At 38.3% G+C, this 14,853-nt stretch overlaps 1 protein-coding gene across 6 annotated transcripts in view; it reads right to left on the reverse strand.

Annotated features, from left to right (window-relative positions):
* Nucleotides 1-14,853, reverse strand: part of SHQ1 (SHQ1, H/ACA ribonucleoprotein assembly factor) — a 325,608-nt gene that overhangs the window by 276,835 nt on the left and 33,920 nt on the right. For all 6 annotated transcript variants that reach the window (XM_048226679.2, XM_048226680.2, XM_057311881.1 and 3 more), the window contains exons 7-9: nt 9,859-10,013; nt 7,996-8,049; nt 5,345-5,468 (exon numbers count right to left, since the gene is read on the reverse strand). In XM_048226679.2, the coding sequence (XP_048082636.1) occupies nt 5,345-5,468; nt 7,996-8,049; nt 9,859-10,013 (333 nt within the window). The remainder of the gene's footprint in view (nt 1-5,344; nt 5,469-7,995; nt 8,050-9,858; nt 10,014-14,853) is intronic.

Consider the following 14,853-nt stretch of genomic DNA (forward strand, 5'->3'; position numbering starts at 1 on the left):
ATAGAAAGAATGTGCCAATTTAAATGGGCAGTTTAAGAGACTGGAAAACACAGATTTCAGCTCTGAGGAAGAGCAGAGAGTACAAGGAATTTGCTTCGCCACACAGCCGGGCAATCCAGGGAGAGAGAGGCCAAGGACCAACCGGCTCAGTCATGACCACACAGCAGAGCCCTGTCCTCCTCTTACTCATTTCGGTGGCAGTGCACGTGCTCTGGGGCTCAGAAGCCCTCCTTTCTTGGATTAGTTGGTATGTAAGTGGTTAGCAGAAACAGGCACAAATGCCACTTCAATATTTTATTTGAATTCCATGCTATTTAAATTTCCTGAAAGCACTAGGATTGCTCCATTCTTAGAAACATTTTAATTGCAATGGGGGAATTGACTAGGAATAAAAAGCTCAAGAACAATTCAGGAGAGGAAGAGGACAGACAGTAAGAATTTCCTCCTGGATAGGGAGCAGGGAATTAAGCGATAATAATAAAGAAGTAGAGAAACCAATTCTGGTGAACCAGTAACTCACATAGGAAAAGGAACTAGATTTAGAGGCTGTGGGGCAAGTTTCAGGATCAGAGTCTATCAACTCGAAATTGTCACTGATGAAACCACACTATTCTATGAATTTCTTCATGCTGTTCACTCATAATATTTAGAATACTTCCCTCCATCCTTCTGTGCCTAAGAAACCACCCATCCTTCAAGTCCCAATACAAATCTCATGCCTTAAATGAAGCTTTCTCTGATTCCTAGTGAAACAGCACCTCTCCTTTTTTGAACTATTTTATCCACATTTCACGTACCGTTACTTACCACCGTCTACTATGTGTTTTTTTGTTGATGGACATCTTAACCCCCTATGAGCATGTACACTCCCCAAATACAGTACACAAGTCTAATTCATCTTTCCTCAGCTCTCTGTATTTACAGGGTACTCTGCCCATGATAAATCGCATTTTAGTGGGTACTGACATAATACCATTGAATGGATAAATACATGAACACATCAACCAATTAACAAGTACTTTAGAGTGACAGGAAACAGGAGTAGGAACTGAGAATCAAAAGTCAAGGTAGAGGCTCCGCTCTGTAGGAAGCTACATGTTTTAAATGACAGGCTAGTCCATTTCCCTGACTTTATATTTTCATCCAATGTATTTCTCCTCTGAACTTATTACAAATGCAATTTTTAAAAAACCTAAGAGCTGTATGATTCCACACCCCCGCACAAGAATTTAAGCTCCCTGAGTGCGTGAGTCTCAATTCCCCGTTCAAGAGTATACCTCCAGACCCAGCTCAGCACCTTGACACAGTGAGTGCTCAACACTGGTGAGTAACTGGCAAAATAATTTTACAAAATGTCTTTAAGGAGTAAAAATTAGAAGGTCTAACAGTTCTTTAAAATGTCAATAATAGAGAACTCATTAAAATTAAATACAGAAGGGGCACCTGGGTGGCTCAGTCTGTTGAGCAACTGACTCAATTTCAGCTCAGGTCAGGATCGTGAGATTGAACCTCATACTGGACTCTGCGCTGGGTGTGGAGCCTGCTTGAGATTCCCTCCCTCCTTCCCCCCTGCCCCTCTCCAACTCCCCCCAACCCTCACTGGTACAGGAGATCACACTCTCTCCCTCAAAAAATTAATTAATTAATTAATTAATTAAGCACAGACAAATGTCAATACTGGAAAATCCTAGTGATTTCATCTTTTAGTTTTCAAATTGGGGGTAATTTCTACAAGTCAATTAAAAGAAGCACTTGCTAAACTGACTTTGCGCTAAATAGAATTCAAATGCAAAAACCAATTCATTTCCAAGGTTGCATGAGAACTCAGAGTTCACACAATACACCTGCCATACCCCTATTTCTTGGACAATAATTTTTCTTAAAGAAAAAGAAGCCCCCAGCCTTGCGCTACGGTTCTTCTTGTCTTTCACACTGATTGTGCTATTTTATCTATCTACAGAAGGGCCAAGTAAGGCAGTCATTTCTGAAAATTTGATTATTAAGACCAATAATGACTAATATGTAAGGGCTATTAATTATATGAAGCAAAACCAGCTTTCAGCTGGTAACAAGAACTAATCTCAGGAAGACTATTCCTTGGGTTATAGCCTGCCATGTAGCTACAAGTCATCAGACCTTAACCATTTATAGAAAGGTAGGTTTCTGTTAGCCTTAAAAACAGAACAGAACTGGAGTGCCTGGCTGGCTTGATCTCAGGGGTTTGAGTTTGAACCCCATGTTGGGTGGCAAGATTACTTAAAAATAAATCTTTAAAAAACAAAACAAAACAAAAAAACACAGAACCCAAAAAACTAATTTCAAACATATGTTTTCATTAGCCGAAAAAATTTATACAACTGTCTGAACAAGAATTACAATGTTTTTCCACAAAATGGTGAATAAACTTAAATTTAAAACATTGAATTATAGTGGTTAAGAGCCCACACTTAAAAAAACCAAAAAACTTTTTATGAAGGAAAATCATGTGCCAAAAGAAACCACAGGATGGTGAAGTGCCACATACACATCAGCCAACTTCAAGCAGGTACCAACGTGTGGTCAACCTTGTTTCATCCGCACCTGGCCCACTTTCCCCCAAACTTCTGTGTTATTCTGAAATACACCCCAGGCTTCATATAATTTCATTTGTAACGATTTCAACACTTCAAAAGGCACAAATTTTGAGTCAGACAGACCTCGCATCAAATCCAGGCTCTACCAACTAATAGCTTTGTGACCCTGGGCAAGTGACTGAACTTCTCTGAGCCCGTCTTCTACCTGCAAAATGGGGACAGTGTTCCTTCGCAGGATTACTGTATGGATGAAATGAGGTAAGGTATCTGAAGAACGGAGCTTAGTGCTGGCCCACAGGAAACAGTGAATATGACAGCTGTGGTTCTTATGACTCTTCTAGCAAAGCAAGACAGGACTCTTTCTGCCTCATTTCCAATGAGCCCCACAAAGGACAAAGTAAATAGCAAGTATATGCATATTTTAAAAAGAGATGCTAACCCCTCTATGCTAAACTTACAGAAACTAACAAAAAACTGATGATTTATGACCCTATCGGCCCAACACTGACCTCCAAGAGCTAAAGGAAAAGAGGCCCAGAAGAGCTCTTCAGATAAAACTGTAGTGCTAAGGGGTTTCAACCACCCTCCAAGGGGGGTTGCGGGGGCGGGGGGAGATTACTTTCCTGTCACCCTAAACCAAGAGAAAGGGAGTTTTAAAGAGGGGCCCCTAGAGAGTGTAACCTACCACCCCTGGAAATTATAGGGTACAGAGACTGGTGTCTGACCCACACCTGAGAAAAGCCCCCCATCGAGAAGCAGGAAGGGGCAGCCTGGGGTGGCTGTGTGGAAGGCCTGTTCTGGAAGCAAGCAGTACTTCCTGCAATGGCAAAGAGGAGCCCCCTCTCCCCAGGGCTGGCTTCCCCACCTGAGGCAGGCCCAAGATGGGGAAGGGAAGATTTACTTTTTTAATCAAGTTCAAAGGGGACATTTTAAGTACTTAAAAGAGACTCTTGTAATTTAAAGTGATATAAAAATTTACAGAATATCTATTATATAAGATAGGTGTGTATGTGATATGATATTTACAGGATATATATTCCACCCAGAAACAATAAAAGAACAGACAGAATGAGTTCAAAGGGAGAACTGCGAGAAAAAACTAAATTGTTTCCCATTACGTTCAGCACCTTCAATATAATAGTTACATTATATGTTCAAAAGCTTAGCAAGAGCAGAGTGAGGAATGCCGTCATAAAGATTAATGAAATGCAGATATTAGTACGAAAAATAAACTGTATGAAGTGTATAATCAAATATTAAACTATGTCGCTTCTAAATAGAAAAAAATTTCAAGGCATATTAGAAAAGCTGCTCTTTTCATCTCTTTTTTCATTTATTTTCAGTAACTGCAGCTAAGCGATGCTTCCATCAAGGATTCTACCCACTTCTTCCCAAAAGAATGGAATGGGGGAAGGAAGTGAAAGTTGCTCAAGACACAGGACAGAAGCAAAAATAAAATACAACTAGCCTAATCCAAGTGGATTAATAAAAAGGTATCTTTCATTTAACTATAATTCAGTTTTAGAATTATTACCTACCTTAAAAGAATCGACTTCAACATGATTTCTCACCCCCCGCCCCCAGGATAAGAAGGCAATAGGTTACACAGAAGTCAAAGAAAAACACACGTATACCTCTAGGAGGGACAAAACATTTGAGAGGGAGTCTTCCTTTTAAGCCAAGGATGTTACCTGGATGGTAAAGGGAAGAGCTTCCTTACCTTCCCCTTCTTATCCTAAAGTCTGGAAACTAAGCCCCCGAAGTACTTTTACCTAAGGACAAAGGAATAACCAGACTCCTCAGGGAAGACTATAAGAAATGATCATGAAAGGGGCGCCTGGGTGTCACAGCGGTTAAGCGTCTGCCTTCGGCTCAGGGCGTGATCCTGGCATTATGGGATCGAGCCCCACATCAGGCTCCTCTGCTATGAGCCTGCTTCTTCCTCTCCCACTCCTCCTGCTTGTGTTCCCTCTCTCGCTGGCTGTCTCTATCTCAGTCGAATAAATAAATAAAATCTTAAAAAAAAAAATTTAAGAAATGATCATGAAGGATGGAAAGCAACTTCTAAATAAATGTGCCATAACTAATCCATACAAACGATGCTGCTACCTTCAAAGTCATTACCTTGGAAATTATATACTTAATCCAATGATGCTGTTATAATCACTCTGGAATTTGTTTCAGAGCTCAAAATTTTCCACATCCTTAAAACTAGCAAATATTTGTCTTTTCAGGTTAGATCTGGCAATAGTCAAAAGTCCTGAGTAGCTGTGCTTTTTCTTTGGAAAGCCTTTCCTGACCTCCCAAATCCAGGTTCTGTGCCCCTTCCCAGTGATCACTACGTCCCCCACAGAGCGCTTTTCAGTCTACGATGGAATTGCTTGTCAACAGTCACCCTGGGGATACTGTAAACTGCACAGAAACAGGGAATATATCTTATTATTATTATACCCACAATCCTAGCATAGTGCCCAGAAAATTGCAAGCATCCAATACTGAATGATGTAGTCTACTATCATACAAAATGGTTTGGAATACTGGGTGTATCTTCTCCACTAACCCTTCCAGCATCTCTCAGGAAAGAGTACCACATCTCACTGTGTGATTATGTATCTACAGAGAAGAACTCTTCCTTTATATACCTGAGGGGAGAAGTGATTGAATTTGATGATTTTCACTACTCATTTACGCACAGAAAAGCAAAAATCACGACATCTTCACAGACTAATAACTTTTCCACTCTCAAATTTGCAAGCACAAGAACATCTTACCTAGTTGCAATATCTTTATAGTGTCTCTGTAGGCTTTCATCACCAGCTTGAAGTGGCGATAAAGTGGGTAGCACAAAACTCGTCTTCCAAAAGACACCAGGATTTCATGAACATTAGTCCAAGTCTGTAGAGTTTAAATAAATAATCATTTCCATATTACATAAACAAAAAGATACAATGAAATATGAAACTACTCTCAATTAAAAACTCTAAGTTTGGATCATCATGAAGCCACGCAAGAGAGAAATACAAAACCATGAAACGAGATTCTTTTTATATACCTTACAATAAAATACTTAATTGAAGCCTTTGTAATTTCTCATACTTTATCAAGATATCACAAATGCTCCTTAAAAATCACATATGCAGCAGGAAAGTTTTAAAAAGTCTTTTAAGAATTACAAATATGAATCTAAAACACATGGCACTAACAAAATGCAGATGCACATAAAAGACATTGTTAAATGATATATGTTTCACGTTTTTGTCCTTTAGGACCATTCAAGATACTGTAGATGAAAGATGTGGAACTCTTCAGTGAAGTGTGTTCACGGTCTCCCTTTTCTCCCTCCTTTTCTTCTTCTTTTTTTTAGTGCTTTGTGCATGAGTAATACATGGTATTTACTCCGATAATTTGCTTTCACTTATCAAAAAGAAAAGTGATTTCTTGAAAAAAAGTGTTTTATCTTAAGAAGTATCAAATAGAAACCATCAGAAATTCAAAACTTACTGACACCACTAGACAAAGGCAGTTTTGTGCGAAATCGATTTTTAATTGGATTTTGATTAAAACCGTATAAAAAAATGTAACCTGTATATAAAACTTAAAATATAAAAAGTAAAGCTAAGGGAGCAGACTAGTTTCCATGTGTATTAATCCTTAATGAATGAGAGATCTGCTTAAGAATACTGAGTATCTGACAAAGAACAGTTTACAGCTAAAAAGAATTATAAACTTTATAAAATTTCAACCAAAAACCAAATGCTTTTAAAAGTTTCACATAGCCCTTAACATCTCTGGCAATTCTAAGTTATCTCAAAAACAATAAAAATTTCAAAGTAAAATCATAAATAGGTGAATTTATTCATGTAATTTTAATAACTTGAACTACAAAATTATTTAGTCATGAACTACTTTGTTTTCAACCTAAGTAACCAACTCAATCATTACAAAAACCAGTTTCTCCATTATATACTGATCATGGCAATAAGGCGAACCCAAGTGAAGTCTAAAAAGCAGTGCTCCTCCATCTTTAATATGCATACGAATCCCTGGAGACCTTGCTTGCTGCAGTTTCTGCTTCAGTGGGTCTGGACTGAGATTCTGTCTTTCTAACAAGCTCCCAGCCGAGGATGCTGGTCAAGCCGTTGGTTCATGGAACATTCTTCGGACTAGCAAAATTCTCTGACAAAGCTGAATGTCTCAATTACTTTTCACATCTTCTCTATTAGTTGAACAAAGTGATGCCATGAAACAACCCTGATTTACAAATTTAACAATCTACTGTATCTAGGATTTAAACTGGAAAAAAAACCCAAAAACCTAGTTGACTTAATTGATGATTCAATTATTAGCTATTTAAATTGACACTTTTTTTTTAATGCTAGCTTTTCTTTCATTCTTTTTTTTTTTTTTTTTTTTTTTTTTTTTTTTTTTTTAAGTAATCTCTACACCCAGCGTGGGGCTTGAACAGATGACCATAAGATCAGGAGTCACATGCTCCACCGAATGAGCCAGCCAGGTGCCCCTAAAATGACACATTCTTCAAGTTTCTACTTTTAATTACTGTTTTGATGTTCAACAATTTGTTCAGAGCTAGTAAATTTTAAAATAGCATCCTTTGATAAGACACAACTATTTCTAGGAAACAGATATAAAAACAATGATTACTATACTAGAAGGGTTATCAGCTCTGACCATACTAATTGTAGGACTTAAGATAAGTTACTTCAACTGTCTGATCTGAGTTTCCTCAACTGTAAAATAGCAATAATACTTATCTCATAGACTTAGTGGAAGTAACAGGGGAGTTAATATATATAAAAGACTTAATACAGTCCTTGATGGTCAGAAAATGGCAGCTAGTAGAATTATCACCTATGGGGCGCCTGGGTGGCTCAGTCGGTTAAGTGTCTGCCTTTGGCTTGGGTCATGATCCCAGCATCCTGGGACAGAGCCCCGCATCAGGCTCCCTGCTCGGCAGGGAGTCTGCTTCTTCCCCGCACTCTCCCTCTGTGCTCCCCCTCTTTCTCTCTCTCAAATAAATAAAATCTTTAAAAAAAAAAAATTTATCACCTAGGTTTGCTGCCCAACTTTGAGCTCACTCTGAGCCCCAATATATGCCAACTTATAAACATGCTCTAACTCCACCCTACCTGTTCCCCCAACAGACCATGTGTGGTTCTTCCTCCAAAGTGTGTTCTCCTTCTTCCAAATTCCACAACATCTTACCTAGCTTCATTTGCATACTACGATTAGCAGAAGAATTAAAAATGCAATCAGAAATTTATTAAAAAGATGGAAAAAACACTTATATACTAAAGTTTCCACTTTTAAAAAGTCAAGGAATTGCTTGAATTACCCAAAATGAATGGCAACAGAAAAAGAACTTTTTAAACAAAATCCAAAAAATTGCAACTGAAAACCATACCTCAAACCAGCACAGAGTGGGACTCAGTTTTCTAATATTCCATGCAGATTCGACCTTTATTTGATTTAGAAAAAAGAGGACTGTCATTTTAGAGGTTAAAGTCATTCCAAAATAAAGCAAATTCCAAAATACCCATTTATTCAACTAGTATCTCAGCAGCATTGACATACATAAGAACTAAGAAGTAAGTGTCCATGACTGAGGAAAAATAATTGCTTTGCAGAAGCTATCAAAGGCAAGTGCCTACTTTCCTTGGGATTTCACAAAGTAAAGCTTTTCCAATGATAAGAGTACCAGAAGTTAAGAGCAAATAAGCAAGGGCTTTGAAACTAAAAATTAAAGCAAAGCGATGCTTCCTCAATTTCTGTCCCTCTCAACTAAGTTACTTGCCTCCCCAACATACTATGAATAATCTGCCAAAGGACTCAAAGATAATATTGAAGTGCTGACTGTGGCACTTATAAAGCTGCTCAAGAATTTGGCCTTTCAGAAAATGCTTGTGAGTAAGTACATTCTAGAGAAGGTCTTGAAGTTGCAAGACTTTGTGATGTCAAATATGCGAATAAAAGAATCAAAAATGGTAACTGTTATTGAGCATAACTAAACACTCTCACTCATCTCCTTAAGCAATAATGTGAAGGACTTTCTTTGTCAAAGAAAATGTTTTCTCCAATTAAAGTATCCTTAAAAGATGAGTGGAAACAAAAACCATTTCCAGCTACATTATGCCCTGACACACTCCTTAATATTCATTTTGGAGCCAAATGCAAATCTCAAGAGTTACCTTTGAAATTTGCAGAATCATAACAACAGAAAATTTGGCACATATCAAATTATAATCCTAATACTACGCTAATGCTATGATGTTGAGAAAAGCAGATTAAATAATATACATCACGACCCAATTTAAATACACATACACAGAAGTACACAATGAAAGACTGGAAGAGATGTATCTCCTCGTAACACTAGCTATTTCTAATTGGCTGTGATTACAGGAAATTTTAATTATTTTCTTCGTATGTATATTTTTCCTTTTATCCTGATATGAATTATCTGTGCAATCTGTAAAAAAGGAAAGCATTTGCTCAGCTGGAAAATAACCCTTGAGCAAGTACAATTACAAACAGCTGCAGGGGCACATTAACTGGAAAGACTCTTTTTTGGCTTTGCAGCTTTTTTTAAATATACGGTCACTGCTATAGGTAAGAAAGAAGCTTAGCTCTTCATTTACAAAATCGAAAGTGGGTTAAGAAGAGACACAAATTTTATATTATTTTAAAAAAGATCATTTAAGAAATAATATACTTTATAAAAGGTTTTACTTTTACAAGATTTCTTTCAATAGCAAAAAAAGATAAGATTCAAGTTTTTAAAAATGTGATTTACATGTAATTTTTTCAGAAGCATACCTACTGTATAAATTGAGGGACACCTGCGGAGAAATTCCCTTTTTTCGTAAAAAGCTATACCTTGAGTCTGCTAATGGACAGCTTGGACAGAGGATATAAATGGGAATGGTAAAGTTTACCTCTCGTCAATGTCAAGTGTTATGCAGAAACAGCTCTGTTCTTTGGCCAAGTCATCTCCTAAAGAGATGAGAGCTCAGGATAACCTTTCTCTACCCTCAGCTTTATTGCCTCGCTCCGCTACTTGGTAGACACTGATGCCCAGAGAGAAGAAAAAAGATCAAGCAAGCATTATGCATTCATGCTGAGTACCAACACGCACGTGCAGCTCTGCCAGGAGCGTCCCCTGAATAACTAATCACAACAGCTCTTACTCTCGACAGGAGGAGTGATGCCTTACAGTTTATTTAGGCCGGTCACTTTCGCCAACATGCATAGACATACGGGCACTTACATTCTTCTCTCCTTCAGTGACACGGGTTTCATAGCAATATGCCAGAAGGATATCAATCAGACTGTAGTACACTTGGCAATGAGCTCTCTTGTCCAGCAGGTAAGATTTATTGACAAATTTTCGCAGCTGATATTTCTCTTCTTCAGAAAAAGACACTAGGGAAAAAAATGCATTTAAAAATTAAATGTTCCATTCAGTTTTGTAAAACCCCCAGTGTGGAGGATTTGTCAAAATTAGAACTTCGATTATAGAAGCTGAAATAAGAGTTATTTAACTCCGAATATAGAAAGAACTTTTAAACTAGACTTCACAGTTTTACTAAGGGCTGTGCATCTGCTCAAACCCTAGTAGAGCTAAATAAAGATGAAATGTCTAAACAATATCTATTCCTTATTTCTAGGATGCCCCCTTTTTGCTACACTGTCCTGTATTCAAGGCATCTAAGTGCTGGAGCTACTGACTTTAAAATAAAGATAAGACAGTTAAAGAACAGAAAACATAATGGCTAAGTAAAGCACTCTGTAAATATTCATTACCCATTTTGAAAGTTCTATATAAAGGAATAGGAATATTCCCATAAAATAGTCAATGTTAAGGGCAAAGTATATTGATATTTTTTATACAAAGAAACAAAGTGTTACATCACACACATTTGACTTGAGGGAAGAGGATGGTTCCTTTCAACAATGTGTCTTTTCTTCTTTGGTTTGTCACCCTTTCTCCATCTTCACTGACAGCCTCCCCAAATTAAAAATCTAGTATATATCATTTTATATTTTTCTCTATTATCACGTAACGCTATACAGACACACAAATATATACAAAGGAACTTATACCTCCTCCCTCACCCCCCACCAAAGAATTATATCATTTTTCTTCATCTAGCGTACCTCACTTAGTATCTCTGGCAGATCTCTCCAAGTCAATTGGTACTTAGCTAATTTTTGTAAAGGAGTAGAATATTCCACGGTGTAGTATGCTCTATCCAACCACTCCCCCTACTGATGGGCATCCACTACGCTTCCAGTTTTCTGCCACTGTATTAACATTGCATAAATGTCCTTACCACATGTCCTTGGACACTGAAGCTGTATTCCTATAAAACAGACTCCCAAGAGTAGATTCACTGAGTTAAAAAGTGAGTCTGTTTTTAAAAAATACTTCGTTTAAAGGCTACAACTCACCTTTTTAATGGTCATGGACACAAGTTCTCTTTCCTACACACATCCCTCACACCCAGCAATAAATGTAAGAGCTTCTCCTACTCGTTTCCGGTTTAACAGATAGGAAGTGACTGTGGTAGAAAGAATTCTAAGATGAGACCCACTGAGTCATATCATTTGAAGGTGTGCAGAACCTGTGACTTGCTTCTATCCAAAAGAATATGGCAATGGTGATGGGACAGTCACTATCATGATTATGTCCCATCAAGAGTAGACTGGAGCCAGAGACACCGCTGGTTTTAAAGAAATATGACGCCACGTTGTAAGAGGGCTGTGTGGCAGCAAACTGGGGGGGGGGGGGTTCTGAGATCAGAGAATGGCCCCTAGCTGACAGTCAGCAAGGACATGGGGACCTCAGTTCTACAGCTGCAGGAATCGAATTCTGCCAGCTATCATGTGAGCCTAGAAAAGGACCCTGAGCTCCAGAAAAGAACTTAGCTACCAAAATATATTAAAAAAGAAAAGAGAAGATAGCCAAATTTATTTACAGCCTTATAAGATGCTGAGCAAAGACCCAGCTAAGCAAGCCCAAGTCCTGAGCCATGGAAACTGAGTTAAATTAGAACGGTTTCTAATTTGTGGTAATTTGTTCTACAGCAAGAAAAACCTAATACAGTGACAGATCACCGTTACTGCAATTAGTATTTTTCTAAATGCTAAACTTTGAGCATAACTTTATAGGTTTGTTGGCAACCTGTGAATGAACCATTTAAATGTGTTTTGCCCATTTTTTTCTATTGGATGGCTTGTCTTGCCAAATTTTTAAGAACTCGCAGTTATAGATATGAAGCCTTGTCATGCCTCCAAATCTACTACCTCTCCACTGACTTTTGTCTGTGGGATCTTTTGCCAATGAATTATTTATTGTGTAGACAAATATGTGCATCATTTAAAAAAAAAAGATTCTGAATTTATAGCCTTTGATAAGGTTTCCCCAACCCCTGAATTGTACACGAAGCCTCTCAGCTTTTCTTTTTTTAAAAAAGATTTTATTTATTTGACAGAGATAGCGTGCATCTGCAAGAGGAGGGCAAGGGGCAAAGAGAGGGAGAAGCAGACTCCCCACTGAGCAAGGAGTCCAACGCAGGCTCCATCCCAGGACCCTGAGATCATGACCTGAGCTGAAGGTGATGCTTAACCGACTGAGCCACCCAGGCGCCCCTCTCATTTAAGATTTACAGTTTCCTTTTAAAATGTAAGTCTTTAATCCATCTGGAAGTTACTTTTTCATGTTTTAAGATTTCGGCTAATTCCAGATAGTCTGGTCAGTAATCCATCTTTTCCCACTGTACTGACCCACCAACTTCGTGAAACACATGGGCTGCTTTTCTTGCTAAAAATTACTTCTAAGCATTTTCAGCTTTTGTGACTTGTAAATACAACATTTTCCCCCAATTCCAGTAAGTTACTGAGAGGAGAGAGAAAATCTATTTCTTTTCACATATCATCATAACCAATGTTTGGCTACCCAGACCAAAAAACTAAAGTACTTAATAAATGCTAATGATACAAAGAAAAGAAAAGAAAAGAAAAGAAAAGAAAAGAAAAGAAAAGAAAAGAAAGCCTTTATGTCTACATTGGCAAGGTAAGCAAGTGTAAGACTGAAGTTCCTTCTAAGTTTCCTTTGAGGGCTACAATACAGGCAAGCCAACAAGTATCCATTCTCTCACAATAAAACATGAACACCATCAGTTACCATACATATGAAGTAAAATACACCTGTCTTAACGTAAGATTTACAGAAAGAATAACAGCTAACCACATACATGTACTCAGTTCCTAGCTAGTGTAAAACACGGCCTACTACTCATCTTAAGCGATTTCTACAAAAACTCAACCATCTAGATAGTTTGTTACCTCTAGATAAAAATGTTATCAATCTCTTACTTTGCAAAGTAATCCTTAATTTTCCTTCCATGTCCTATCAGACAATCATCTTCAAATTCACTTAAAAAGTTTTTAAGCCAGATAAAGAGGAGCAGCCAGCTTCCAGTTCCAGTGCTTCTTATCAACCTAATTCCAAAATAACTTTAAAAGGCTCTTTCTCCAGGGTTTAGAATTGCCCATTATATTTAGGTAAGGACAGGCTATACCGCTAACCAAAAAGATCCCGAAATACAGTGGGTTATATAAGATAGAAGTTTCTTTCCCATGCTACTATTCTGAGTGAATGATCCAGGACTGGTGAGGCACCAGCATCTCCATCATATGATTTCCACCTATCCAACTAAGAAAGCTGCTCCAGGTTTTTACCATTTTCTTTTTTTTCTTTAATATTTTATTTATTTGAGAGAGAGCGTGCATGAATGAGAGACAGCAGAAGCAGGGTGAAGGGCAGAGGGAGAAGCAGATTCCCCGCTAAGCAGGGAGCCCTATGTGGGACCCAATCCTGGGACTCTGGGATCATGACCTGAGCCGAAAGCAGACACTTAACCGACTGAGCCACCCAGGCGGCCCCATATTTTACCATTTTCTAAGCAATAGGAAAGCAGACTAAGATGGCAAGCACCTTCTTTCTAAAGACCTGATCCAGTGCACAGAGCACTTCCACTCATTTCCCATCATCCAGGACTTAGTCACATGACTACACCCAGTGGCAAAGAAGGAAAGAAAAGGTAGTCACCAGGGCAGTCACTGGCTGAGCACTCCTATGCACAGCTCCAACTCAAGAAGTCTCTTGGGGGAAGACTAAAAAAAGACACCTGGCTATCTGTGATGCTAACTTTCAGGAGACCAAAAATTATGAAATCACCTTTTCTTTTTTTTATTTCTTTCTTTCTTTTTTTTTAATTTTAAGTAGACTCCATGCCCAACATGGGGCTCAAACTCATGACCCTGGGATCAAGAGCCACACTTCTACCAATGGAGCCAGCCAGGCGCCCCTAAATTACCTTTTTAATATTCCCAGATCACCCTCTTGGTAGCTAGCTACCCCATCCCTTTCTGTCTCTGCTGAACAAAAAAATGCCCTTCTGCTCCTCACAACTTGGTAAAAGCCAGAAGAGAGAGAATATGATTACTGACACATGCTGGCCCCTTCTCACAGAGTTCCCTAACCCACTTCAGTCCTCACTTAGGAGCCTTTGCTTTAACATGGCTTCTTTTTGTTTAAAGGCTTCCTTCCAGCAGTTTTACAGTCTATCCTCTGGGGGAAAGAATCTTAAATACAGTTATTGGAAATTACTAGAAGCAATACTCCTTTACTCATTAAAATTTACTTAGTGCAAAAAACAGGTCTTGAAATATATTTATGTAATCATTTTTTCAACGATGTTAGAAATCCTATGATTAAAAGTAAGAAAAGAAAAAGGAAATAAATGTGTATTGTTTACATAAATGACAACTATGAGAATGCATTTACTTAATTTGCTGGCCATAAAAAAGGTGTATTTAGCTTTTTCCCCCCCCCAGAAATGTGGATACTTTTTTTTTTTATAAATCCTTTTAATCTTTTTTTTTTTTTTTTTTAATTTATTTATGTGACAGAGAGACAGCCAGAGAGAGAGGGAACACAGCAGGCGAGTGAGAGAGGAAGAAGCCGGCTCCCAGCGGAGGAGCCCGATGTGGGACTCGATCCCGAAACACCGGGATCACGCCCTGAGCCAAAGGCAGACGTTTTAACGACTGCGCTACCCAGGCGCCCCAAAATGTGGATACTTTTAAACTTAATGCAGGAAGGTGTCCAGTGAAGCCTTTTTTAAAGACTGACATTTGGAAACAAAATTAACAAGACAGATAAAACAGGTACTGACTGTCTCATTAAAGGGCTCAT

This window comes from Ursus arctos, unplaced genomic scaffold, assembly GCF_023065955.2.
Source record: "Ursus arctos isolate Adak ecotype North America unplaced genomic scaffold, UrsArc2.0 scaffold_14, whole genome shotgun sequence".
Lineage (NCBI taxonomy): Eukaryota > Metazoa > Chordata > Mammalia > Carnivora > Ursidae > Ursus > Ursus arctos.